Consider the following 27,709-nt stretch of genomic DNA (forward strand, 5'->3'; position numbering starts at 1 on the left):
TCACGACTTGGTTTGTAGGTTGATGAGATGTCATGTGTAGAAGTAGCACCTATTCTTTCTTAGGAGCGTGCCTCATTTCACCCAGTGCCCTCTCATTCTGGCGTGGGGAGGAACAGCCCTTGTCCCCCCTCCACCTCCTCCTCCCCACCCCGGTGACAAGCCCCTGCAAGTCATCCCTGGTGCAGAAACCTCCCTGTACCATTTTCTCTGCACCTTTGCTATTTCTTCTTTCGAGCTGGAAGGACGGAGTTGCCTTGCTCAGCATCGCTCAGCTCCTGTGTACCCGGCCAGCTGCAGCTCACCGCGCCGGGGGGGCCAAGCACCCTCCGCAGTGCCGTCACCTCTCTCCGTCCGCACGCCCCTCGCACCCCTGAGCCCCGGCAGCCCGGCACAGACCCCCGTGCACGCATCGCAGTGATTCCTGCCTGCCTGTTAAGCAGCTCTGAGGCTGTTTGCAGGCTGCAGCTCTCACGCTGTGGCAGTTGAGCTTCCATCAGTGCCTTGGGAAGGGAAGTCACCAAGTGGCTTTGGCAAATCCAGACGGATGGGAACACCCACATCACCCTTGGTTATGGATGCAGGGATTCCCCCAGGGGGCTTGAGGTCTGCTTTCCTCTGCAAAAGCCATGTCACTCCCTCCCAGTTATGCCTATTATCACTCTGCTACTCTTATCTTTCCTTGCCCAGGAGGGGTGGCAGGCCTCCTGGTCTGTAATTCCCTTCATCTCCCTGAAGCTCTTCTTTGGAAATCAGTGTCAATTTTTCTTGGGTTTTTTTCTTGTTTGGGTTTGGTTGGTTTGGGTTTTTTTACCCCATTCCTCTGGTACTGCAGCAGCTCTGAGCAGTCAGTATCAACCACAGATGACAATTAAGCAATTTCATGCTTGAGTTTCTCTGGGGCCCTGGGCAAATATCAGCTGGTCTCAGCAATTTTGTTATTATTCATTTTACTGATCATTTCTAAAGCTTTGCTGCCATCAGATCCATTTAGCTTAGATCCATCAGCACAGCAGCCCTGAAGAAAGGTGCTAGAAATATCTTTGGGGTGGAAGTATCTTTCCCAGGTTTATCCAGGAGCATTCCTGTTGCTGGAGCTGTTAGAGCCAGGCCAGGCTGCAGGGAGGGGCCAGAGCTGTGTCAGCTCGAGCATCCATCTGGCTTCCCATGGGCCAGAATGGGGACACAAGAGCATCTCTCCTCCCTGTTCACTCTGGTCGCACACCCACCAAATGTAAGTCAGGCTTTTTCCAGAGGTTTTGTATGTCCGCGTGAGTTTTCGCAACAGAAAAGAACTCCTTAATGAGCTCAGTTAGAAACTTCTGCTAGCCCGCTCCTACCATGGCTGCCATGTGTGTGCTGCACAGCTCTGTGCCAACCATCTCTCAGCAGCTCCCGGAGCCCCTCACATCCCTACAGCAACCTCTAGCCCTGCAGCGTGGCAGTGGCCATGGCAGTGTGGTCCACCCCCCACCAGGGCTTGGCTTGTATGCATGGGATGCCCGCCATACCCCAGGGACATCCTGCCCACCCTGATGGCCCATGGAGAGTCCCAAACTGCACCTTGACCCGAGGAGCATCACCCCCCTAAGCCAGGGTGAATGCCTGTGCTCACCCTGTGTGTCTGAGCTGCTGAGCAGACAAAACCCAGCACATCCTGGGGCTCTGGTGGCTCTCCTGGCTCTGGTCTCTGGTGCTGTTCACCCCAGCATTCTGCCAGGCGCTGCCTGCGCTGACTGTGCCTTTCGGTTCCACAGGCGGAGCGAGGTGACTTCAGACATTACATCATCCCCTTGCTGCACACGCTGATGTACACCTTGATAAAGGTAACCTACCACGGGCTTCGCTGGGGCAAGATCCAGGGAAATCAGAAGCCACAGGAAGGGTCACCTGAAGTCACTCAGCACCTATTCCTGTGCTGAAATATCCCAGTACCTGCCCAGCAAAGCCCTGGGACTACCACGGGTGGACTCATTTGTGCATTTCCCAGGGTGCTGTTTGATGGCTGAGACACTGTCACCTGTGCCAAGTATGGGAGTGACAGGTTCTTCCAGCTGACCCCCTTTTCTGGAGGTGTTTTGGTGCCTGATGGCGTAGGGAGCCACAGCCTGGCAAAAATGTGTGCCCACAGCCCTTCGGTGGCTATTGCTGGAGGCTTCCAAACAACCGTAGAGCCTGATTCTGCTTCATATATTGCATTTAAATCCATATTGAATTTGGTGTAGCTCTGGGCTCTCCCACCCTGGGGTCTGCTGTGGGGAGAGCACCGTTAGGGATGACTGCCCGTGGCATCTCCTTACCTGCCCCTTTCTCGCTCCAGGCTCCCTGCATCTCCGATGAGCTCTGCGGCAGGGTGTACGATTTCTGTAAGAAGCTGCTCACCCTGCCCAAGCCTTTCTGCACCATCGGTTTGGACTATGCCATCAGGCTGAAGATGGAAAGGACAGCACCGGGTACGAAGTCTTCTCCTCAGGGGTCCTCAAGGCAATGGTAGTGGGGGTCTGGAGCATTCCATGCCTGAGATGGCCTTTGTCTAATGCAGTGAGACGTGGCAGGGATTTCTGCAGGGGGCTAGCCAAATGCCTGGGGGTCTTAGGGATGTATTTGGATGGGACGGTTCCCCTGATTTCAGGCTGCTGAGCCTGAGTTATGCAGAAAACCTTGGGGTCCTCCTGCTGTCAGGGTAGGTACCACCAGAGCCAAGTCCAGCCCGCCTAAGGCCAGGTGTATATACACCCTCTGTCTGCATGGGAAACGGGGTGGTTACGCTCCCAGCCTGGGCATCTCAGTACGTTTTGTGGTGGTCTCCTTTTTGCAAAGCGAAGTCTCCATCTGAGACAGTTGCAGGCTGTCCAGCATGGGCTCCCCCTCCACTACTTGCGCATCAGGTTTTAGACACTAATATGTTGTTAGTTTCTGCAGGGAATAGTTCCTTTTATAAAGCAAGCCAGAGGACAACTCTGTTTTCTTTTTTCTCTACCTTGCTCATTAAAGTTCTTCTTGTTGAAGTTTTCTTTAATAAAAGTCCTTAAAAGCAATCCTGTAAAACAGTGCAAGGTGCAGACACCTTGCGAGGTGGAGGTAAAATATGAGAGATCTGGTGGGAAATCAGAGAGAAAGTGCCACTCTTGGTAGTGTCAGCCCATCACCCCGACCATCCTTCCCCAGGACAGCATTTTCTGAAGCTCCAAGGTCCACCTTCATCTCACCTTTCTTTCAGATTCTTTTAGAATCTTTTAGAAGTTTGGTAAAAGAATGGTTCCATGTGGAGAGATGAGGCTTTCCGGCAGGGCTGCTCTCAGAGCACCGCAAGGCTCACAGGATGACTGCACCCGAGCTGTGTGGGGTTGGTGTATCTTCCCCACCCCAGAGCTGGGTGAGGGTAAAGTACATCTCTCCTCATTCAGAAACATGTCGTGTTCTTCGTATCCACCCGAGCGCTGTCCCCCGCTGTGGCCACGGGGATGGAGACCGGGGGTAGGGCTCTTCCTCCTGCTTCCGACCCTGCTCCCAAGCTCATAATCCACTAAACAAAGGAAGGGAAATACAGGAAATCATCCCTGAATAGAAGGGGTTTTCTTTTTATGTAGCATGTCTTTGTCCTTGGCTGTTTTTAACTCTGGGCCTGATTCTTGGCTCTTTTACATCATGTCTCCAGCAATGGGTGTTGGCCAGCCTTGGCAGAGCCGCCACCAGCCTCTACAACCAGGAGCAGCACCGAGCTGCTCCGGGGAGTCGCGTTGTTATTTCTCATGCTCTGACTCCTGCATGTTTGTCCTTTTGCATTTGCTAGGTACATTGTACCAAAGGATGGTCATTTCCGAACAAAGCCTCAAAAGCGACCCGTACCCTTATCAGGAAAAGTGAGTGCACTTCTTTGAATGTATTGTTGCTTTTATTTCTTTCATAGCCCCACAGTGAAATCTCCTTTTCCTGCACTCTGAATTAATGCCAGGCGGAACAGACAATTTGGACATGAACCACACGGCAGTACATGGTCTTGGGGGACACAATTTGGTGGCATCCACAGCCTCGCTAAAACAAGCTTTGCATTGGGAGGAGCACGTCCCTCCCATGTGTCCCAATTTATTTCTGTGGTCCTGGGAGGTAGGAAGCTTCCCTTGGTGGGAGACAGGGCAGGGCAGGGAAATATCAGCAGCGACTCTTTTCCTCTGTACAGGATAATGGGGACGTGAGCTGCTCATGCCAGCCCTGATGTCATAACAGGGAGTCCTCATCTCACCTCCCTCTTTTCCCATCCTTCTGCCCCACGCAGGATTTTCATCTTTGCTGATCCCGAGCTGCTCTCTGAAGCCATCTGCAATGCACTAGTCACTGACACGGAGGCAGCTCGGGTCTCCCAGAGCCCCCGGGCATGCATGTGCTATGTGATCCTCCACACCATTCAGGCGGCCCTGGGCGAGGGCTGCGACATCAGCAGCTTGAAGGCGACCTTGCAGGTAACTGGCAGCACTTCTGCAGCACCACCACTTATGTTTTTCTAATGGTCCTGCTCTTGCTGGGCACCAGGGGAAGGTTTTTTGGCAAGTGGAGAGACCCCCAGCCTCCTCACTGCTGGTCTCCAACCCCAGTAGCCCATGTTACTTGCAAGGCTGGGCTAAGGGCGAAGCAAGTGTTAAATGAAAAAAATTCTTCAAATATTAAAACAGTTGCTGTAGCAGGAGCCAGAAGTTTTGGATCTTCACTCTGAGCCTTCAGTTTTGCACAGCAAAGCTGGGCTCTGCAGCTGAAATACAGGCTGCTCTGAGCCACTGCTCATGCAAAAGCAACTCAGCAGAAAGGTTTCAGCCAGTTTTCTCCAAAACCTCCTGCAAGGAGCTGTGGGGCCACAGCAGGACAAATGTCTGGTGCAGAAAGGTGACTTTGCAGGGGCTCTTAGTGATTTCCTTTGCAAGGACACCTTTTTGTGCCAGCTGTCCCCGTCTCCTGAGGGCTGTTCGAGCTGCCAGCTCTGCTGCTGGCTCTCTGAGCTTGTGGCAGCTGGCAGCACAGTGCCCATCAGCTACAAACCTGCCAGAAAAAAGCTTTAAGCAGACGGTACAGCCAACACCTCTCCTCCTGCAGCCTTCCCCAGGGACAAGGAGGCATTTGTGTCCTCTGCTGAGAAACAACAACTCTTGCAGGACACGTTTGCCCTCTTTCTGCCCCCTCCCACAGCCCTTCCCATGGAGCATCTCCCCTTTTCACTCCCCCCTGGGTGTTAACAGCTGCTTCTCACATAGGTTATGCCCACGAGTGATGTCGAGCACTGGTTCCGGCAAGTGGTGGTGGCAGTGGAGTGTGCAGGAAACCAGGCGAGTGCAGACCGCAGCCAGCACGCGGCCAGGCTGGAGGAGATCTCCCACGCCATCCTCAGCTCCTGCCAAGCAGGTGAGCTCCCGGCCAGCCATGCACAGGGTGTTAAGGGAGCTGTGCAAGCTGGCAGGCCCTTGCCTCGCTGCTATATCTTCACCATTGCCCTCCCAGAGCTGTCCATCCCCAGCTCCCGTCTGCCTCTACCTCAGCAGCATCCATCACCCGGTCAGGTCCTTGCAGCCTGGCTCCTTGCAGGGACCTGATGTCCAGGATGGCAAACGGCATGTGGCAGTGGAAGGCACCTGAGGAAAGGGACTGTGGCAAACTGCTGCTAGTTCAGCTGCCCTGAGGCCTGGAGATGCATCTGTTGTTTGCAAAGGGTGCTACAGGTGTCAGCCGGGGGAGCTGGACATCAGGACTCTAGGGCTTTGCTGGTGTACTGGGGAGTCACTGCGCACCACTCCATGCAACCCTGTGCTGATGTGGATGGTGGCACTGCCATCTTCTCCCATCCCTGGCAGAGCTCTGTTCCAGCCTGGTGCCATCGGGGCTACACAGACTATAACACGTGTCCCCATCTGTCACAGCTCCTCACACAAATCTGGGCTAGACTAGAGGGAAATGGGAGTCATGTTTCCCTCTTCCTGGCTACTACTGGTGGAAGGTCCCTACACCCCAGCCCCCTCCTTGGAAAGAGCTGGAGACTGTACCAGTGCAAGACGTGAGGAGGAACAGCCAGTGGGGCAGGGAGAGGAGTGGGATCGTATCCTTCTGATGGAAGTGAGCTATTAAATTGTCTCACTGCTTCTCACAGAACTATAATGGGTTAAAAATAGCCAGTGATGGTGGGGTCAAAGGGTTCCCTTGAATCTCAGCTGATATGACTGAGGCAGGTCCTGCCATGTGGGTTGAAGGCCCAATGCCAGAAGAATGTTTTCTTTATTTTGCAATTCCTCTGCTGTCCGCAGCAAAGCAAGGTCCTTCTCTCGGCCATGCCTCAGTTTCCCCATCTTCATTTCTCCCTTCCACCAATGGTGCAGGTATCTTCCTGTGGCTCAGTCTCGAGAGCAGAGATCTGTGATTACAGCCTCCTGTCTGGCCAGAAGGCAATGAGGGTGGGAGAGCCCTTGGGGGCTCAGCATGGGCCATCTCAGCCATGGTCTGAAGCACAGCACCAGTGGGGGTTCATGCATCTGTGGGGGAAAGCTGGTCCCGTGTGTTACAAGCATCCTTGTTTCCCCCAGGTGATGCTCCCCTGGGAGGACTGCAGGACACCCCTCTGCCCAACCCCAACATCAGCTTTCACCTCTGGACAGAAGATGACCAGCTCTGTGAGTGCACTGTGGGGCTGTGGGGAGTTCGGACAGTGCCTGAGGCTGGGAAGCCAGTGCAAAACATATAATTTAGCCCTGATTATTGAGCAGTGAGTTTCATAACCGTCACCCAAGGGCCAAGCTCATGGAGGCTCGTGCCGACTGCACCAGCCTTCCTACTTGTGCGGTGTTGGGGTCAGATCAGGGGATTAGTGGGGGGAGAGGGGTGAAGGAGACAAGGAGAGGATCCTTGTGGGAGAGGCTGAGCAGGATGTGCCCACAGTACATGATATGAGTGATACTGAGCTCTTTTCATGGTACAGTGTGAAACAGGACTGAAAGACTGACTCCTCTTGGACCTGCTGGTGGAGGTCTTGGCCCTGCGGTTTGCATGAGAGGAGGGGTGCTGAGCAGGATTATGCTCAGCCTGGCTTTGGTTGTATTTCCCTCCTCAAGCTCCCTTCTGCCTGCAGGGAAGGAATTGGTGCTGTTCATCCGCCCGCTGTCGCAGAGCTGCGAACCCGACTGCCTAAGCCAGGACCTGGACAACTTCGAGATCCAGGACATCATTTCGGATTGCGAGTGCTGCGAGCAGACCCGCTTCTCCGTGCTCTCCACTGACAGTGGCATCGAACGAGACCTGCTCATGGCAGTCGAGGAGCCTTTTGCCCCTTGCGGTGCTGAAACAGAGCAATCCCGGCTCCACAGGAAGGGTGGCATTAAAAAAAAGCCGTCGCCACTGGAGAGCATGGCCTTCCTGCAGGCTGGCTGCAACGGTGCCGGGACGAAGTCCCCGGTGAAGCTGCAGAGGAGACCAGGCATCACCCCGGAGCCTGCAGCCCCGCTCCAGAGGCTGCACACTGCTCGCATCGTGCTGCTGGGGGACGACCGGGTCCTAGGGCGCCTGGCCCAAGCCTACCACTCTTTGAGGTAACCAGCAGCCATGGCTTCTGGTGGCTTGGGGGAAGGGAGGACAGAGTGTGGGCTTTGCATCTTCTCCAAGATGGCTGGGGAGGGGGTTGGGCTCCAGCAGTACCTGGGGCAGGGTGAGACTCAGGTATTTTGCACCCAAATGCATCTGACTCCCCTGGCTGCATGGCACCATTTGGCTCTGTTGACCCAAGTGATGCACGCAGTGAGGCTTTTTCCCTTCTGCCCATAGAATAGGTTAAATGAACCATAAAGGAGGCAAGACATTTTTCTGTGCAAAAGGGAAAACTTCTAAAGAAAAGCTTTTTTCCAGCTGGCTCTTCCCAGCTGGTTCACCTGGGCCAGGAGAGCAGCATGGGGTGGGACTGAGTCACAGTGCAGGCAGCAGAGCTGGGTGCAGATGGGACCACCAGTCCCAGCCAAGAGCCTGTCTGTGGGATGCCCCTTACCCCCACCATCTCGCCTTGCTCAGTTTGAGAGCCCGGGGGCGTTACTGCTATCCTGTTGCACTGGGCAAGGGAGGCGTGCGTGCAGGGCATGCGCTCCTGGTGCAGAGCAGCTGCGGTCTCTTGGCACTGCCCAGCCTTGGCCAAAAGCCATGTTCTTCCACCTTCCCCTTGTGACACGGCTATTTATTTTTCCATTTCAAGGAAACGAGAAACACGGAGAGTTTTCCTGACTCCCAGGCTGAACCTGCAGTTCTACTACATCCCAGTGGTGACAGGGCAGCCAAACACCTTGGCCATGACGGTGAGTCTGGGCTTGGCAGCTCTGGCTGCTGCCGCTGGCTGCCAGCAAATGATGGTGTTTTTGGAGGAAGAAGAGGGAGGGGGTTACAGGAATTCACGTCCATTAATGCCTTGTTCCTAGAACAAGGAGGATGGGAGCCAAGGCAGGGCGGCTGGGCTCCATTTGCAGACTGTCTTCGGGAATCCATCAGCCCTGGAGACATTCGGGTTGCTCCAGTCCCTGACAGGTGATAACTCACAGCCTAGTGATGGCATCAGTTCTGCTTCTGTGCCCCAACTATAGGAGGATCAAGGGATGTCATTAATAAATGACTGATGCTCTTCACCTCCCAAACACTTAAGGGAAGCAGGTGCCCCTTACCTAGAGCTTTGCCTGCTTGGTCACGGCCCCAGTTTTAGTTCTGCAAGCCACTACCTAGCAGTTTATCTTGGGCACATCTCTTCCCCTCTGACAGCCTCAAGACAGCTATAAATAAGTGGTTGCACTCCTCACAGTATTTTAAGCTGGCCTAGAGCTGGCTGTGAGCCCTGACAAACGTGCCATTATTAAAAAGAGTATTTCTTCCTTCCATTCTTCACTTAGTTTTTGTTCTCGAGCACCTGCTAAAGGAGTGCTGCAAGAAGTGTTTTGCCATCTTTTCTGGACCAAGCAGGGAAGCGGGAGGGATGGGGGAGCTGCCCATGGGGTGTTCGTGCCACAGCTCCCTCTGCCTTTTCTATGGCTATTTTGAGCCATGATCATACCCTGAGCCGTGTGTTTCTCCTGCAGGACCATGCTGCCACCGGTGACGAGGAGCTCTGCGAGGTGGCCGGCTACCTGGGCAGAGCTGACCCATGGTACGAGAGCAACATCAATACTCTGTGCCACGTGATTCCCAAGCTGGCCGCCATGGTACGAGTGAAACCTTCCCACCTCCCCAGCCCAGCCAGTTTCCCAAACACATCTGCCAGACTGAAGATGAGCTCGTGCCCTGCAGGGCCCCTCCGTGCCCCACACAGCGGCTGCCAACCCGCCCCAGTGCCCTGCACCCAGAAAGGTGCATGCGGCTGATGCTGCCACAGCCCACAAAACCCATTTGCTGCATTCAAAGAGGGTTTTTTTTGGTCAAGGGATAGGAAATGGCAGGTTTCAAGAAAGAAAATGTAAATGAGGCATTGCTGAAATAGCCCCAGCTCTCATTTCCTGGCAGTTTGAGCCACCATTGATAGCTTGCAGAAAGGCTGGGAGGTGGGTGTAAGTCTTCGTTTCTCCCACGCGCTTTGGCTAGTTGTGGGAGAGCAGGTCAGTGCTGCCCTGGGCGACATTGCTCATTATCTAGGAAGACATAAGAGTTTGTGGCAGTGTTTTTGAGAACTGACTGTGGGTGATCCATAACGTGATTTGCCCCCCCAGCCTTCCTCTCCAAGCAAACATCTTGTGACTGATCTGTTCATCACCGATGTGATCGCTTACTACGTTCGCATGGGCACCCAGCCTGTCTGCTTCCAGGTCTACACTGTGAAGGTGGGTGCTGCAACCCTTGTGCCTTCATGTGGCCCTGCAAGAGCTTGCAGAGCCCGGCTGTGGGCAGAGCTGTGCAAAGCCAGTGGGGTCTGGGGGCTTACAGCAGATCTGAGCCGGGTCCCCATGCTCCCCAGCCTGTCCCCTCCTTGCCAAGCTCCTGGATCTAGCGACTCCTGCTGCAGAGCTCAGCTGGAGTCAATGGTCCCAGGAAGGCTATTTCAGGATCAGACAGGTCAGCAAAGTGAGCCTTGAAATTACCTGGTAAGGACACAGATTTCCTGCTCCACTGGATTCAGGTTTGCCCAGGGAGCTCTGGCATCTCCTGCTGCTTTAGACGCTATGAGCAAACAGGAGTTTTCTGAGTGGTTTTGCCAAAACTTCTTGTTTTCTACTTCTTGTACCTTGCAGGGGCTTTGCAGGGCTTCCTGAAACACCATTTTATTTATTTCCTGCCAGCTTTTCTCTGAAATGGTATCAGAGTGAGACCTGGCACTTGATATGAGAGCAAAGAACTACTGTATTCAGTCATGCAACCCCCCCATCTGCTCCTCTGGCAGTTCCCCCCCCGTCAAAGCTTAGGGGGTGGCATTGATGCATGTGTCTCCTTTTAATCTACCTGTAGCCAACGTGGTAACCTATTGCAGCAGGAGCAGCCACTAATGAGCAAACTGGCATGTGGCTTGCAAAAAGCTGGAAGAGCTTTGGTAACTCCTGATAGAGCATCACCAGGACTCGAACTGATAACAAGTAGATTCTAAACAATGGGAGCACCTGGTCCTCAGCTTGTGCGGCTGGGGATGTGGGTTTTTTGGTGAATTTTTATTCCACTCATTTCTCCTCCAAGACAAAAATCAAAAGCAGGCATGAGAGTGGGTGAGTCAAGCAGGGGAAGAGGAACTGACTCCAGATGTGGTTTTCAGATAAAGGCACCTAACCTACCTTGTTGTCATACAGGGTGTGAGGCTGCTTCATCTGGAAACACTAAGCCTGTTTTGCCTCTTTGGTTAAGACCACGCTGCTCCTCCTCTTTGGCTGCAGAGAATTTTCCTGGAAGTGAGGGTCAGGTCCCACAGGAGTCAGACATAAGTCTAGGTGTAGCTAGGTGAGGTTCCTCAGAACCTTATCTTCACAATTTGCTCGAAACAAACCCGTAAAAAGAAAATAATTCGTAGGTCTGAAGTGACAAGTTGACGTAGGCGTCTCAGGCAGAGATGCCATGCCTTGAAGCCAAGCCAGCATCTGCAGTCAGTCAAGCTGCTCCCCTGGACCTGGGCTGCGGGTGGGCAGGTGCTGGGAATGGACTGGTCTGTGAGTGCACAGTGACACCCAGTGGCAGGGGACACTGCCCTGGCTCTGCTGGCCAGGTCCACCACCCTCGGCCACAGCCTGCCGTGCTCCTGGGCTTCAGGAGGCAGAGCAACAGCAGTTCCTTCCACTCCACGGGCTGCTATGGTGAACTCAAAGATTCCCTCTCCCAGTGCCACACCTGGGCGCTCTGGAGAACCTGCTCATGCCACAAGCTCTGTGTGATGCCACACGCTTGGTCTGGTGACCCAGGAGGAGCTGTTCTTAAAGATTTTCCTCTCTTTCAGATTTTCTTCAATGACCCGGCCCAGGAGCCAGCCGAGGATGTGTTCCTCACGGAGCTGCGCACCCAGGTGCAGGAGAGCATCTCCTACAGAGGTGCGTGCGTCCCCCCACGCTGAGCCCTGCAGCAGGGGCTGCCACCCTGGGAGGGGTCCTGCTGGCCCCAGCTCCCGCTCACCCTGTCCTTCAGCCTGCAGCAGTCAAGGCCATGCCATGGGGCGATATCCCTTGCTCCATGACGAGCAGGAGACTTCCCTAAACATCTCCATCTCCCTCTCAGGCTCATGACACCAGGCTAAATGAGAGACCTTGTGGTCACTGGCTCCTGGTCTCAACCGGGTTTTGTAGACTGTGCCTCTGGCTGGCTTCAGGACCCTCTGAAGTTGGGCCAGCACCATGTTTTTATTGAGGAAACAACCTGGGATTTATAGCCACCCCCTTTGACAGATGTTTTCCCTATTAGCAATTCAGCTTCCTTGAGTTGCCAGTGATGGGAAAAGGGTGCTTGAAGGCTGGACCGTTACAGAGGTCACATCCAGCCCTTCCACCAGTGCACCCCGTGTCCCATCTGACGTCTGTTTGCCGTTGTGGGTGGGCACAGACCCTCGGGTGAGTCCGTCTCACTGGACCTGTGGAGTGTACAGAGTCTCAGCTCTTGTAGGCAAGGTGCGAAGGATCGGTGTGCCAGACCACGACTGCTGTGTGATGGAGGGGGTGTCTTGTCCCAGGGGAGGACCCCTCCCTGCTGACCACAGACAGGTGGGACAAGTGAAACCTCAATCCTACCAGGTTCCCTCCTTGCAGAGTTAAACATGACCAAGAAGAAAACAACCCTGGATGGCCCTGGCATAGATCTCACAGTAACATACAGAAAGGTAAGTGGGGCTCTCAGCAGCCCAAAACATCTCTGCTCACAGGGATCCCCAGCATGGCACTGATCTCCCAAAAGGAGTGCTCTAGTCCTTTTTCCCTCTGGAGCTGCACTCCAGGAGAGGACAGAGACCTCACCGCAGGTTGTGGTGAACTTTAAAAGCCTGTTGGCTAACCTTGCATTTGTGAAAACCTGCCCCCAGACTTCTCCCCATCTCACCTCGCTGCCTGGGGGCATTAACAGAGCCTTGCCTGCAGGTTGTGCTGAGCGACCGGTCGAAGGAGCTGGCGGTGTCCCTCCGCTCCACGGGTCTGGTGATGAAAGCCATCCCTGCTGATGAGGCTGATGGTGGGTTCTTCCTGCTCGGAACTATGTGAAGAGGGTTTGCTGGGTTTTCTGGTGCTTGATAGAATAAATTTGACCATGATATTTAGCGCAAATTGTGCCTGGGCTGGGGGGGGTTGAATCAGTGACATGCATGTATTGGTGTCACCATGGTCTGTGGTTGTGTGTTTTCTCGGGAATGACGTGTCTGGGGTTCCCTGTAATGTGGGGTTCCGGTGTAACTTGAATCTAGGCTTGGCAGCACCTTCCTCTTGCTGCAGCCTTCCTCTTTCACCTTGCCTTTAGCATAGCCTCTGAGTTTTCCACCCTGAGCATGATCCCACACAAACCCTTAGCCCATGGACCTTGCTAAAGTCTTCCTTTTCTGTTGTTCTGTGTGTCCCACGGACCTCTGGCAATGCACCCAAAACGCGGGATCTGGCAGCAGCCCCACTCCAAGCTGAGCTGAGATGTGCCATGGCCCGAGGCTAACATGCTGCTTCTCTTGCAGACCTGGTGTGTCTGAACGTGAACATCACTGAAATCATTAGGATCAACAACTTGTCAGGACGATCATTCTCGGTAAGTAGCTGTGGATGCTCACAGCCCTGGAGGGGTTGGCCAGTGCATGGAAATCCCTTATGACAGCAGTGGAAGGGGGAACACCCTGTGGGGACGAGGTGGTCTTGGGGCCACCCTGCTCAGAGAGTGTTTTGCAATGAATTTCCATAGAAAAGTCTGGATTTCTGAGCCAAAGCACCAGATGCCATCCTTGCCGGTCAATGCCACGTTGTATCCTGTCTTAGGAGACCCTGAAGGACAGAACTGCTGTTGGGGTTATTCTGTGACCCCAGGGACAAAGTGGAGAAAGAAAGCTTGGTCCCAGTCATTGTGGCTCCACCCGAGTACAGGAAAGGGTCTATATAGTTTTGTGATCAACTCCATTAGGTCAATGAATCTAATTGCCAGCTCAGAAAGATGACTTTGCAAGAGGTGGGATTAAAAACTTGGGTTCCTGTCCTCTTCATTTTACATGTGAGTTCAAGTTGACCCCAGAGGACACGCTGCCCCGTGGGAATGTGTCACTGCCATTTGGGTGGCAGTAAGTATTACTGTGCCTTGGTCATTTGGGCCCTGGAGCTTCCAGTCTCTTAGCTGGTATTTTTAGCTAGTCAGCACACTTTTCCTTATTTTCACCTGGCTTTTGGAAACACCGAGGTACTGCAGCCCACGCTCTCCACAAAGATACACCACGGGCCTGGAGAACAGACCATACCCCACATCCAACATCCCAAAGCTTTCAACTTGTGCAAGCGTTGCCAGTTTGGAAAGGTTGCCCTTGAAAGATTTGACCAGATTGTGATTACAGTTGTGATTACAGAAAAAGGATTAACTTTATGTCACGTCTGAGATTAAAAAAAAAAAAAAAGAGAGAGAGAAATGTCATAATTAGTCGGTTCCATAGCCACCCAAGGGAAGGGAAGCAAGACACTCACTGGGCTCTTCCTCCTTCTCCTCTGTATCCAGGCTGTGGCAAACAGGTTGAAAACATGCAATATCAAAATCAGGAGCACAGAGCAGAGGCCCTTCACGGTGTGTCTGGACAAGGACAGCAGAAGAGTCTACAGGAACGTGATCAGGTGAGAATGCCACACGTGCCAGGCTCTGTGATCTCACTGGTGACCTCGCCTTCCTCTCTGGAAGGGCTCCCAAGGTGGTGGAGCTGTTTCCCAGGGAGTCCTAGTCCTGATCTTCACGCATGACAAAAGACCCACAGGCAAATACATCGCTTCCCAAGGGAACGCAGGGCAGAGTGGTGCTCCTCTACCTTTGTGGGTTTGGGTGATGGTGTGCAAAACAAAATGATTCTTCCCTTTTAAGGTGCTGTCGTTAAGACAGCAGAAGGATAGGCACTCCCAGGGACAACCTGAGATCTTGGATCTCCTTGATTATACTGTGGAGCTGAAGCTCTCCCCACTGACTGCATTCCTCACCATAGGCTCAAGCATGTGAAGGTAGGGAGAGAGAATTCAGCACTGTGAAAACAGCAGGGATCGATGTGCCTGTAGCAGCTGCAGCAACATGTGATGTGTTGGAAGCAAAGAGACAGGTGGTTTAAGGTCCACAGACCATGTGGAGCAAACATAAAATATGAATTCCTGAGAATCAGGCTGAGCCAGGTCAAGGACACTGGTTTTGTGGTCAAACACTAATACACATCAACTCATCTTTCTAGCCAAAACCAGTTGAAAAGCATAAAAGCAGCTGCCCGTCTCAATATGACAGCCCTCCCTCTGCAGTCAGTGGAGAGACCTGACGTTCAGTCCAAATGAGCCTCCAGCCCGCAAGGGCGGATTTGCACATTGCAGTAAATATGTTCTTGTGCTCTTGCAGCGTGGAAGTGTCCCCTTGCCTAGAGCCCAGCTACTGCCTGCAAAAGACAAGGACAATGAAATTCAACCTGCACGAAACAGAAGATGTGGGGCTTGTGAAATACATGCCCAAGTCTCTGCTGTTGCCTATCAACACATTTGCAGGCATCATCCAATGACAAAAATGAGAAAAAGCTGATGTGAGAGACATGACGTTGGGTCATCACAAAGGAGGTGGAAAAAGAAAACACACTAAAAGCCACCAGCGGTGATTTTACAATAATGGTGCAAAAGCTGCAGAAGCAGCTCAGGATCGGGCTCAGGGAGGGCAGCCGTGCCCTGCTGAGTGACAGTGATGACCCCAGAGAGCACCCCGTGGCAAGGGGCAGACCGTTGCTGGAGAACTGAGTTTTAACCTTTTGCACAAGTCAGGGAAAACCTTTGAGCTTCCTTATTTCAGGAAGACTGGGGAAAATACAGCTGAGGTGATGGTGCTTGCTGTGCTTGTGGGTCAGAGAGCAGTCGCTATCAGTAATATTTGTCACGGTGATGTCTCACAGCCTGGCAGGGGATCAGGGCCTGTTGTGCAGGGTTCTGCACAGCAAACTCCTCATGCTGGCACGGGGTGATGTATTTGGGCAAACCAGCAATTATTCCCCTGACTGATCTAGGAAACCTCATTGTAAGCCTGAGCACAACCAGACAGCATCTGTGTTTAATGCAGCTTCTATGGAAGTTGGTGGAAAACCTGCTGTTGTTTCAAAGGGGCCACACAAAGTAGTGGTGAATGGTGTGAAACAGAGACATGGGAAATCTAGTGCGGTGCTTGGCAGTGATGAACGAGGCAAGAACAGCCCAGGCAGTGCTGTGGGATACGCTCACTGAATGGTACGGGTCGGCTGGAAGAAGAAACCTTCATTGAGCAGACAATGGAGGCTGCACAAGAGCTCTTCGATGTCTGAGCTGTACCTTTGAGTCCATCTGGGATTTTGCTGTGGCTTTGGCTGTGCAACCTCTCCACATCTGGTCCGGAGCCTCACGAGTGGCAGCTGCATCTCTCCAGGTGTACGTCCCAGGAACAACCACCTACAACCCCACGGAGTCCCTCCGTGAGGCCAGCCAACAATACCTCTGCGCCCAGTCTGCCTTGGGGTCCTGGTTTGTTCTCTGTCTGCTGTGCAGGTAAGAGATGTACGAGAGCGGAGTGGTGCTCCTGGGATTGCTGGATGGGCAGGATGCCTGCAGGACTTCTCTGTTCCTTACTTCTGCTGCTACCATGGTGTAGAAACCCTCTCCTCATTGGCAGAGGAGCCAGGCTGAGCAGGGACAGCTCAGCTGCTGCTTCCACCCAGGCTCAGACTAACCCAGTGTCAAGGATGATCGTGTAGGAGGACCCTGCCTTTGTTCCAGTTTGTGGCAGGCTGAAATAATGGAAGAAATGGTGTGTATTTATTGACTTTCTGAATGTGACCTGTGGTTTCTGGAGCGTCTCTGGGAAACCTTCCCCAGATTCACGTTGGAGGGATTTGGGGGTGTTCCTTCTATGACACTATTGGGTTTTTTTATTCTCTCAGCTCCCAGATAATTCATTACCTGGGTTGCCTTCACTCAGGGGTGCTTGCTTGGATCAGCAGCCCAAAGAAAGTGTCCTTTAGCTTTGTATATGTGCATAGCAGCTCTTCCCAGTCATCTCTGGCTGTCCCTGGAGCCAGCTCCGTGCTACAGGGTGATGCTGGCCCAGCTGCAGTGGCACTGGCAAACCTCTGTTCGCTGGTGACAAATCCAACTCCCTGCCCTGTCTGTGCTAGGTCTGCCCAGCCCTGGGGAGCTGCACCTCTGGGGAGTCACTTCTGCTTAACCACCCACACGTGGCACAAGGAGCCCACCTGCAGGAATGCCAGTCTGGGGTTCTGGAGAGGAGTTTCCCTTATGCAGAACTGCTCTGAGCTGGTGGGATGTCTTGGCTGGAAATCTTCCTTGTGGAAATCTTCCTTGCATTTCTTGCCATGTGCACAAGGCTTTGGGGGTTCAGTCTCAGGCTTCCCTGGTCTGTCTTTGCCGACAAGCACAGGGCTGCTGTGTTCCTGCTCCTGCTGTCACCTGGCACAGCAGGCATTGTCGCTTCTGTTCCCAAGCTGCAAGTTTACTCACTCTCACTTTGAACGCACCAGTGCAGTCCAGAACCATGCTGGAATACACTACTGGGGGCACAGCAGCTCCAGAGCTGCCTGCAGCTGGTGGGTTATTTAGCAGCATAAAAAACCTCCAGGTCCCAAGAAATATTTCATACCAAACCAGCACCAACAGCTGAAAAATCATGTTGGGCGACAGCAACAAGACCGTTTCCTAAGGAAGATACCTTGAAATGCTGGCAGACATAGCCACTCACTCCCAGCTGAGCCAGGCACAGTCCCCGAGCATTAATCTCCCCCCAGAGGAGTCACTAGGCTGCAAAAGCTCAGCAACGGCATTTAGTTCTTCAGTCCTGTTTTTCACCTCACAGGTCAAAAATTGTTGATGACCACCAATATTTTGATGCCCAGCTGGGCTTAGACAGCAAACATTTTGGCCCTGAAGGAAGCTGGAACTAGGCAGGAGGCTCAGAAATGAGCCACGAAATGCCTGCTTGCACCAGCTGTTTTTCTGTGAGCTGCTGCGTAGGGTGACACAGGGTTTAAGGGGTGACCAGTGACTCTTGACACCTCTGCCTCTTTGGGGCTTCACTGGGGGGTTCCTGTACCCTGGTGCACAAGGTAAATGCTTACAAAGCCAAGAGACCATGCGCTGGGTTGGAGCGTGGTCTGTGGTGCCCAGAGTTTACTCTGTACAGTTGTAAATGATGTAGATGGATTATAAGTTATTTGTATAGGTGTCAGAGATGATCTGTATCAGAAGGTGCAATCCTTTTCATGCCAATTAAAAAAAATGAAAAAACTCAGCAGAAACTCAGTTTCGTTGGCTTTTTATGTTTGCATGTGGCTAGCATGGGTGAGGAATAAGCTGGTAGGAGAAGACAAACATCAGCGTCATTTGGCTGATGTCTTCTCCTCCCCACCCGCGTGCTCTGTTACATAGAGAGACTTTGTGGCCAAAGAGCTCCTTTGTGACGGGATGGGCAGAAATGGCTGAATTGCAGCAACTCGGAAGCAGCAGAGCATAGCGCCCATGCTGGCTGCCCCTCGATCCCCTCGGTGCCGATACAATGTCCCCGCAGCCTGTTGCCCTCAGAGTTTGTTACTTCAAAACACCCTGTTCCCTGACCAGGGCCAGCACACGGAGGCTTGGGCTGGGAAAAGTGGAACACTGGTTTTCTCCAGACATCCCTTAAAGCCCGGTGATCCAACCGACTGCAGGAGAGCTGCTCATTGACAGAGCAGAAACAGTTCATGAACTCGCACTAATGAGTTAGCCCAGCCGTGAGAGAATTTCACAGGTGGTTTTATTTACCGCTGGAAATGATGGGCAGCTAATGCAGATCACAGAGTGACCACAGAACAGGAACAGTGTGCAGGTATACCCTGGACCCAGGAACTGCTGGCTTCGGAGCAGCGTCACCTTCTGTGTATGGTCTGGGTGAAATGTCTGGAGAGACGTGGCAGGTGGACCTCAAGGGGATGAGGGTGGACACAATTGCCTGAAGACTGGGAGAGCACAGAAACCTGAGTGCAGGGTGCATTCATAAATAACGCAGCCTGGAGGCAGGGCTTGGAGGCACAAACCCTCCCGGCGCAGCTGTGTTAGGGGTTTCACCTGGCAGGATTCCCCACCTCCTTGGAAAGACTCCCAGCCTGTCAAAGTCCTTTCTGAATACATTTATTTAAGCCATTATATCACACTTGTCTTTGTTACATCAAAATGCCCCCAACGGTGCTCTGCATGCCCAGCTTGACGCTGAGCAGAGTTGCAAACGGCTCTCCAGCGGATGGTGGCTGACCTATGGCCAGTTCTTCCCTTTCCTTGGCTGAACTGGCTGAGCCTTCCGCAGGTGCCCATTGCCCGGGCTGTCCCACCTGCCCGTGCTCCGCAGCGGACAGACCCCAAAGCCGGAGGAGCGCAGCCTCCGGGGTGGGATGGAGCAGAGCCGGGGAACAGCCCCTCCGAAGGGTGTTCCAAAGCCAGCAGGATGCTGTCTCCCCATGCCTTGCTTTGGGCTCATCAGAAGCGAGGCTCTGCCGCTTTGTGCTGCGCTGCGCTGCTGTTGTGTCGCGGAACCAGCTCCGCGGGATGTCGGTGTCGCGATGGCCCCCGTGATGCTGTCGGCACGGGCCCGTGACACGACACGCGGCACAGCCCGCTGGGGCGCCCGGCCCCGCCCCGCCCGGCGCCGCTCTCCTCCCGGCCGCCAGGCGGCGCTGTCCCCCCCCGCCCGCCGTCTCCTGGCAACGGGCCGGGCGGCAGGTGCGGGCCGGGCCCCGCGGCGGGCAGGTGCGGCAGCGCGGCCCGGTGGGGCGGAGCGGGGCCCGCAGGTGCGCGTCCGCTCGCCGGTGCCCGCGGGAGGAGCATGCGGCGGCGCCATGAGCCAACAGTGGGACGTCGGCCGGGCGCTGGCCCTCTCGGGCCTGTTCCGTGTGCTGCAGGGCGCGGGCCGGGCCTGCGCCGCCCCGTTTCTGACGCTGTACCTGCGGCACCTGGGGCTGCCCGCCGCGCTGGTGGGCGTCGTGGCCGGCGCCCGGGGCCTGGCGGCCGCGCTCGGGGCCCCGCTCTGCTCCCGCTGCCCCCGCGGCCGCCGCCAGCGGCGCCTCCTGGTCGCCGGCTGCCTGCTGGGCTCGGCGGCGGCCGGGCTGCTGCTCACCCTGGTCCCGCCGGCCCCCGGGGCCGCGGGGGGGCGGCTCTGCAGCGGCAGCCGGCAGCCGGGCCGCACCGGGGCTGCCGCCGGCACCGACGCCGCTCTGAGCGTCGGTGCTGGGTCGAAAGAACCGGTGGGAACGGCTTCTGCAGCCCTGACAGCGAGCGGGGGCGCAGCGGTGAGCAGCCCTGCCTCCCAGGGGCCGGCCGGCCGGCCAGGTGCGCTCGGCGGCGGCGGCAGAGGGGCCGGTGAGGACGGTGAGGATGGCACAAGGACAAACGTCTCCTGGGATGGTCCCTCGGGCTGGGCAGCCTCGGTGACAGCAGTTAACCAGGATACCCGGGAAGCAGGGATGCTGCCCTCCTACAGACCCCCCTCACCGGGAGTCAGGAATGAAACCAGCAGTCTGGCTCCCGCTGTAACAGACCTGGCTGGGAATGCTGAAGGCAGCCTTTATGCTACTGAAAGTAATGAGCCCTCGTTGTTTAACATAACTCTTCCTACTGTTGGAGATACTAATGTGCCTGGGAACCTTTCAGACCACCAGAAAGACACTCGAGGTGTCAGCTTCGAGGCAGTGCAATACATCTTTCTGGACAGAGAGCATCAGATTTTTCTTATCGTACTGGGTATTGTTGTGCTTTGGGAACTGCTGGCTACCTCTCTGGAATGGACAGTAGATGAGAGTCTCTATGAATATCTCGACTTTGTTGATGCGACTGACAGGTATGCCAGGCTGTGGATTTGGAATTACCTGGGTGCATCTGTAGGTGCCTGCGGCATTGCCATATTTGTGGATCACCTGAATTGCTTCCTCAGCGCTACAATCACTCGCCTCGCTGTCCACTTCTATGGCTACGCACTCCTGATAACGCTGTCATTGCTCGTCACTGTCTTTTTTCCCATCCACGTTCCCAAGAAAGCTGACCGTGTTAACAAAACGGCCAAAGCCCTGGCCCTACTGTGGAGCGACAGCCAAGCAATCCTGTACACCATCACCGTCTTCCTCACTGGCATGGCTGGCTCTGTGGTGCACAACTTTCTCTTCTGGCAGATGCAGGACCAAGGCAGCAGCGAGCTGTACATGGGGCTTTTCGTGGCCGTTGGGCTCCTGGCTGAATTTTTGCTTTATTTCTTCAAAGGGAAGTTGCTGAGGACTTTCTCGAGCAGCAAAATTGTTGCAGTCAGTCTAAGCCTCCTGGCAATCCAGCTTCTGTGCTACTCCTTCTTGTGGACTGTGTGGTCAGCTCTCCTTATTCAGATTTTATCCGCCTTCAGTAGTGGTGCTTTGTGGTGGGCGGTTAACATGACGGTGGATGACATAGCCACGCCAGGCATGGAGAGGTCCCTGCACACTGTTCTCCAGGGCCTCTGCTATGGTGGAGGAGCAAGCTTGGGCAGTTTTGCAGGAGGATTTGTCGTGAAATACTTTGGCCTGGCAGTTCTGTACAGGGTGTGCTGCGTGTGCCTGGTGCTGTGGCTCTTCTTATTTTTAATTGTCCAATCTAAATTGCCACGGCAGAAAAAAATTAATTATTCTCGCCTCCTGGCTGCTGATTCCAGTGATATGAGTGACTCTGATGAGGAGAACGAGAGGGACTGGCTGGTAAAAGCTATGAAGGATGAAAGCTTTAACAGGAATTGGTCACAAAAGCATGGGATCAGCTAAACTGTACTTGAATGTAGGGAGTGGAGTGATAACGTGGTATGATGAGGATGCCCAGAAATGACGTTAATTCTAAAGTGCTAAATATATGCAGTATATATCTGACAGGACAGATTTGTATTTAAAAAAAAAAAATCTAAATCTTTTTATTTTCTTAATTTATAGTATTCTTGTAGTAATTTTTCCTCTTTAAACTTAATGATTTTGCTTCCAAAATCGTATCAAGGTATTTCAGATATACATTTGCCGAAATGAATGTAGCTAAGTTTTTAGTCAAAAAGCAAACTTGATTAAATTCTTGCTCCCCAGAGCTGATGCTGTGGAAACAGTGAGTGACAGCCTGTGACCTGTACTTGGACACAATTGAACAAAAAACACTGTAATGCTAACAGCACACTAAACTTTTTCAAGGTGCTATTTCTGTGAACTCTTTGTGCTAAATAAGGGATGTGAATAAAAAAAATGGTTCATTTGCTCTGCTTTGATTTGTAAAATTAGGTTTTGCTACAGACTGTCTGTCTTCTCATGTTTTGGGATTCAAGTATGATTCTGCATTGGCATCTGTTGGAAAAAAACCTGCCAGGTCTGCTCACAGTCGGTGCTCGCTGGCCGTCCCATTCAGACGGCCGCAGAGCAACCCGTGGAGTTCCTTGTTTACCTAAGGTGGCACCTAGTGTTCAGGCTGGCCAGGAAGCAGTCTTCCCTCCTGGTTCCAGTAACTCCGGTGGGCTGGGAATTAGCATAGGGCAATATTCATTGAGAAGGAGCTTGTTGCTGGCTGAGTTGGTCTGGTTGAAGCTGGTGATCCTCCCTGGGTCCGTTTGGCCTGCGGGCAGCCCTCTTCTCACGTTTCCCGTTTAGAACTAAATCTGTGCTGAACAGGGCCTGCCAAGTCCAGAAGGAGCCTCAAGCTGCCTTATCTGCCTTGCCTTAACCTCAAAAGCACACAGATTTCAACCTCAATAGGGAAGATTTGCTTACAAACGAAAAATTGCTGGTCTGATCTCGTTAAAAAATCCATGTCAGACCTTAAGCAAGGCTGGCGGAGGAGCTTTGAGCCTTACAGTCCTTTCAGCTACCATCAAAAGCTGCTGGCAGTTTGTTAGGTACTTCCCTCTTCAAGGAACTACATCCTTCCTTTGCAGAGGGATGGATTTTAATAACATCTCCCTAGTGTTTTACAAGCCATGAGACAGGCAGCTGCAAAAAGCAGAATATTTATTTGAAAGCATATTTAAAATGTAGTATGCAAATGGCATTGCAGTCTGTCACTGCTGCGTTCTGGACTCAGTAGAAAGCAGTTGGAGACAAGGAAAAGTAATGCTATTGAAGATAATCTCTTTCTCTGCGTGCATCGATTCCAGATTATCTGTACATCAGATGTTTTCAGGGTAATTAGCTCTCTGATTTCCTGGCACAAATCCACTGTGCCATGCAGAATACTCTACTACAATAACTCTATAATAGAATTGTCCTCATGCCAAGAATAGCTGGAACTTTTTATTAAGATGTTACCTTCTCCCAGGAATTCAAACTCGTGTTGAGAACAATTTTAGTGTCAAGAATTCATCCCAGCCTTGTTATCATATAATACCTCAGGAATCTAATTACTTGTTAATAGAGTATCTGACATCAGGCTTCAGTAACATAACTGCACGCAGCGTATCGCAGAGCCGTCAGTGGTTTCATGAGACAAACGCTGCAGCAGTAGCTGGAATGGTTACGATGCAGTTGCTTCTTTAGGTGGAAGTGGCTGCCCTCATTTGAAGCCAATTAAATGGGTGGTACGGGCTCTTTTGATCTGCTTCAGCACAAAATCGGCTGCTGCAATCCCAGTTTTGCAAAGGGAAACCTTGAAATGAAAAGCGCTTGTGCCAGCCGTCCTGCAACTGTGGCAGAGAGGTGATACCAGCTGCCTGGCAGAGACCTGGGCTCTTACCTCTGCCATCATTTTAGTCACAGATGTTTAGGTGTGCTGAGCCACTGCCCCTTTGAACAGAAGGGATGTAAGGTATGGCCCAACTTTGGTGTAATAAACTTGCATAGTAAGGTTTTTTTTAAAAAAAATTATTAACCCAAGAAACACATTTGGTGCTGATTCAGGAGAGGATCATATTTATACAGTTTGAAATGTGTTCCAAACTACAAACCGCTATGGAAATGTGGCAGAGGGCTCATTCACTGAAGAAATTTCACCAGTTTGGTTAAATGGTTTTCCATTGAGGTTTATACAGTTTCTGTGTGTGAGTTCTACAGCATCAGTGACTCAATTTCTTTCTCTCTGATGGTCACAGAACCTGCAAGCCGAAAAGGTAAGGAAGAAGGTGGGTGTAAATTGTTCTGTGTGAGACTTTGCTTTGAGCATGTCTTTATTGATCCTGCAGATGTAAGAATGTGCCAAGGCATTTAACGCTGTTGGGAATAAGATGTAACCAAGAAGAACCAAACTGCCTTTGGGGAAAATAGATTTTCATGATGCATTTCCAACCACATCAGCAGTTATTTTTGCATTACTTGGCAACTATTTGCCAAAAAAATTGATGTAAAAACTCCTGTTTCTTTAAATTTTTATTCTTAAACAATTGTAAAGTTAAAAGCGATTATAAAAAGATTTTACTGTTTGCCTGCGTCACGGTGAACTTTAAGTACATTTCAGAGGCTTAGATGTAGAAATACTTTTCTTTTTTTGCCCCTTGGTGTCAGTCCAGCGTTTAAGCTGAGCTGTGCCTTTCTTCTCTGAATACATTTAGAGTTAATTGAGCTCAGGAGGCAAACCATAGTCAGTGCTGAGGAACAGATCCCACACAATGACGGTCTTTGTTGCTCTTAGATTTTAAATTTCACATAGCTCAATGTATGTGTACTTTGTGAGAAGTTTCAAAGGATCCAAGGAAATCAGTTTTATTACATGAGGCACCATTTGCCAAAAAATGACAAAAGCCTCTTGGCTTATCGTGAAATAACTTAGAGGCCCTGCAGGTAGTTTCGGTACACAGCTGATGCAGCTGAACTGGAATCTGAGTAACGCATTGCATCAGACATCTTATCTCGCTTTCTAAAAATTGGTTCCCAAGTTATAAGGGAACTTATTGCAGGTTCTGTCTTTCCAGCAGTTGTTTTATGAAGGGATATTGCAGATGTTTCCTTCAGCTCCTCTCTGTGTGCACCTCACATCTATGTGTGACTTAAGTAGCGTGGCACTTTCAGAATATGAAATCAGGTAACTTGGTGGGCACCAGTTCTAATGTTCTAAATGTTCATTTTTCTTGTGCATCTGATCAGCATAGTGAGATCCTTTCCAGTGTTCTCCAAAGATTTCTATAATTCAGCAAACAACCACATCATGTGTCTTTGTAGACTGTAGTGAAACCTGCCCAGATGAATTCACAGAGAGGTTTTTGTATTTTTGTAATGAGTCATTTCCCAAAATTGTAGATATGGTCCATTTAAGGTAAGTCTGATTAGCTGTGGTTTCACAAGAAGGGGAGAGTGATGTTTTTGAGAGCTGTGGAGTTATTCTGCATGTTCTGAATCTTAAAAGCAAAAGCTCTTGAATTGTCTTTTCTTCCATGACGGGGTGTAATGCCTCCAAGGCACAATCCCTGCTGCCCTCGGTGCTGCTAGTAAAAGTGTTTCTTGTTCTGTTCATCTTTAAAGTACAGACAAGATGTTCCTACTCCGATTTGAAGTCTTAGGTAAATTACGATTACAGCATGATACCAAAATTCTGTGCCTTTATAACATGGGTCCCATTTAGACTTCTTAAAAGTATTCGGCAGCTCCTCACCATGACTGGCACGAGCACAAAGTTGTACTAATGCAGCGGGGGGAAGAGGAGTCTGTCTTGAAATGTCTTGACACTCAGCTTGGCATCTGTATTGCTGTAGTTATCAAGAGGGTGCCAATGTAGAGGAATCTCTGCTAATTTAGACTGCATTTCTCAGGGCACAGATACTTTTTTTTGTGCGTGGTTTCTCCCTGGCGCCTGGTTTTCCTGTAATATGAATGATTTTTCTGGCCAAGGGCGATTTTTTACTTTAAATCGGTTATGTTGCGACCATAAAACCGTGAACCCAAATGTAGAGTATGACACAACCTTAAAGTTAACCTTTGCTTCACCTTTAATATTTAGAAATCTTGCCTGAAGAAATCACAGAACAGAAACCGTGGTTACCTTAGCATGACCTCGCCAGCACAGCAGACAGGGGAGCTGTCGGTGACATGGCTTCATTCTTGAAACTTCGAGAACATTTCCACCTCTGATCAGACTGAAAGGTCAGAACTATGGAGGTAGGTGCAACACTGCAGAAAGTAAGCTTGTGTTAACGTGGCTTTTTATCGTTACAAAAAGGAATTTTGAGGCAGGAAACACACATGCTGAAATAACTTTCATACTCAAAGAATGAACTGAGAAACACGAACCTGATTTTTTGACAAATCCTCAGGAAAACAAACTCATTAAATAACTCCAAACCGGTTATTCTGACATGTACATCCCTCCGCAGGAATAGGCATTCGGGTCCTTTCTGAGCAAGTGACAAGTTATAATGCTCAGCTTCCTGCTGTCACCAAGATGTGCCTGACGGAGCTGGCCATGAAGGGCCCCGTGGGCAGCACCTGAGAAGCATTTCTGAAGACTCCAAATCTGTCGAATGTGCCATAGTGGTATCTGCTGTTTGCTGTTGCCTGCTCAGGTTGTTTCTTTAAGGAGCTTCAAATGGCCATGTCCATCCTAATGTTCTCCAAGCTGCGTTTTAATTCTCTTTGTACTTGTCAGCACTTTTCAAGTGCCTGGGGGGATTGTGTTACTGTTGCTTGGTACTGGATGATTTTCTGTTTATAAGCTTATCGTGTTTGTGTACTTCCTATTGTGTAGAGGCTTGGCTTTTAGAGAAGTGACTGCATACAGGGAAATATTGGTACTTCTAAGAAGCGTTCTGCTAGTGCCCTGAAAGTGTTGCTGCTGGTGACGCTCCTGTCATGCAGACCAATGTGAAAATCAACTTAAGACCCATTAAAACTTTGCAGCCCTGGATCTGAGGATGTAGATCGTGCCTGGGTGACCAAAGAGCCACGGGGGCTGCCGGCTGCATGGGGCACACCGACTGTCTGTGCACCATGTGGTGCGCTTGATTTGCATTTACCTCTGCAAAATGCATTTGTGCATAATGATTACATTCAATACAGCAGACCGAAGAGCGTGTGTTAATTGGATCATAATTCTTGTGTGTGACTCTGGACGGTTTGATTTAATCCCTTGTTTTTATTAAGAACAAAGTGAGCATATAGAATGTGGTGAATTCAAGTTGCAATCCACAGCAGATCTGGCTACTCTTGGCAAAAGTAATCCTGTAGAGTATTTGACGGAAAAACTGATTAAAGCATTTACACGTTCATTTTCTCTGCAATGTGAAGCAATCAAAACAAGGTGAGTCACTTCAGACCCGAGTTCATAATTGTAGTGATGGCAGATGCTCATCATTTAATGAACTGAGGAACAGCCAGTTGGTGGCTATTCTCATTTTTCACATTAAAACAACCAAACCACGAAATCCTGAAATGGCTGTCCCTCAGCTGGGCTTTGCCTGCCTAACTGGGAGCCTGGGAGTTAAAATTGCAGTGCAGCTGCCTTCCAACACTCAGAGCGTTCCTGAACAATTCATTGGAGTAGTGAAACTATATTTTCCAAGAAGGACCATTGCAGCTCCAGGGAAGGTTACAGCACGCTTCCGTGGCCCTGTGGCTTTGCGTTGCTTGGTCCAAGAGGTGCTTCTGCATTTTCAGAGGATTGCCGGAGCGAGGTGCTGCTGCAGCTGCTCGCGGTTCACCGGCTCTCAGACATTGCCACTGCATTTCTAACCCAGGGCACCAGCTCCCATGTCCTTCCTTTCTACCCCCCACCCCCCCTTTTTTTTTTTATGCATAGACTTAGTTTTTATCTCCTCGTTTTGTTTATATGCCACAGTATCCTCAATGAATGAAGCACTGTCTCCTTTGCACGTGTTCTGGTTTAAAACACTGGAGTGGATCAAGAGTCAGCAGCTCCTCTCTGGGTTTTGGAGATGGGAATTCCAAGATTTTTCTCAGATTTATGCCAGTTGCAGTAAGGACATTTCAAACAGATCTGTTTCATTGGGAAGAAGAGTGGCTAGAGATGAGGATGCTGCAAGGTGCTGATAGCAGACGCTACAGTCTGGTATGTCTCTGCAGGGGGTGATGCTCCAGACCCATCCCTTATGTTGCCATGCCTCTGCTTTGCTCACCAGTAGCTTATTTTATTGCATTGACTATCGA

At 51.5% G+C, this 27,709-nt stretch overlaps 2 protein-coding genes across 5 annotated transcripts in view; both read left to right on the forward strand.

The window, feature by feature from the left end:
• PIK3R6 (phosphoinositide-3-kinase regulatory subunit 6) overlaps nt 1–16,420 on the forward strand; it is a 40,880-nt gene extending 24,460 nt beyond the window's left edge. For 3 of the 4 annotated variants that reach the window (XM_055723238.1, XM_027813321.2, XM_055723246.1), the window contains 16 exons: nt 1,755–1,823; nt 2,318–2,450; nt 3,791–3,860; nt 4,274–4,457; nt 5,241–5,388; nt 6,558–6,644; nt 7,100–7,556; nt 8,207–8,306; nt 9,075–9,197; nt 9,699–9,809; nt 11,402–11,492; nt 12,186–12,271; nt 12,525–12,615; nt 13,103–13,173; nt 14,119–14,231; nt 14,986–16,420. In XM_055723238.1, coding sequence (XP_055579213.1) covers nt 1,755–1,823; nt 2,318–2,450; nt 3,791–3,860; nt 4,274–4,457; nt 5,241–5,388; nt 6,558–6,644; nt 7,100–7,556; nt 8,207–8,306; nt 9,075–9,197; nt 9,699–9,809; nt 11,402–11,492; nt 12,186–12,271; nt 12,525–12,615; nt 13,103–13,173; nt 14,119–14,231; nt 14,986–15,142 — 2,091 coding nt within the window. In that variant the 3' untranslated portion in view covers nt 15,143–16,420. The remainder of the gene's footprint in view (nt 1–1,754; nt 1,824–2,317; nt 2,451–3,790; nt 3,861–4,273; nt 4,458–5,240; nt 5,389–6,557; nt 6,645–7,099; nt 7,557–8,206; nt 8,307–9,074; nt 9,198–9,698; nt 9,810–11,401; nt 11,493–12,185; nt 12,272–12,524; nt 12,616–13,102; nt 13,174–14,118; nt 14,232–14,985) is intronic. The other variant, XM_014284602.3, reaches the window with a different exon arrangement.
• A 139-nt stretch (nt 16,421–16,559) lies between these two features.
• Nucleotides 16,560–26,706, forward strand: MFSD6L (major facilitator superfamily domain containing 6 like). The gene is made up of 2 exons (XM_055723226.1): nt 16,560–25,705; nt 25,921–26,706. Exon 1 carries the CDS (start codon nt 19,034–19,036, stop codon nt 21,416–21,418), a length of 2,385 nt encoding a protein of 794 aa, XP_055579201.1. The 5' UTR covers nt 16,560–19,033; the 3' UTR covers nt 21,419–25,705; nt 25,921–26,706.
• Nucleotides 26,707–27,709: the final 1,003 nt, after the last annotated feature.

Source organism: Falco cherrug, chromosome 1, assembly GCF_023634085.1.
Source record: "Falco cherrug isolate bFalChe1 chromosome 1, bFalChe1.pri, whole genome shotgun sequence".
Lineage (NCBI taxonomy): Eukaryota > Metazoa > Chordata > Aves > Falconiformes > Falconidae > Falco > Falco cherrug.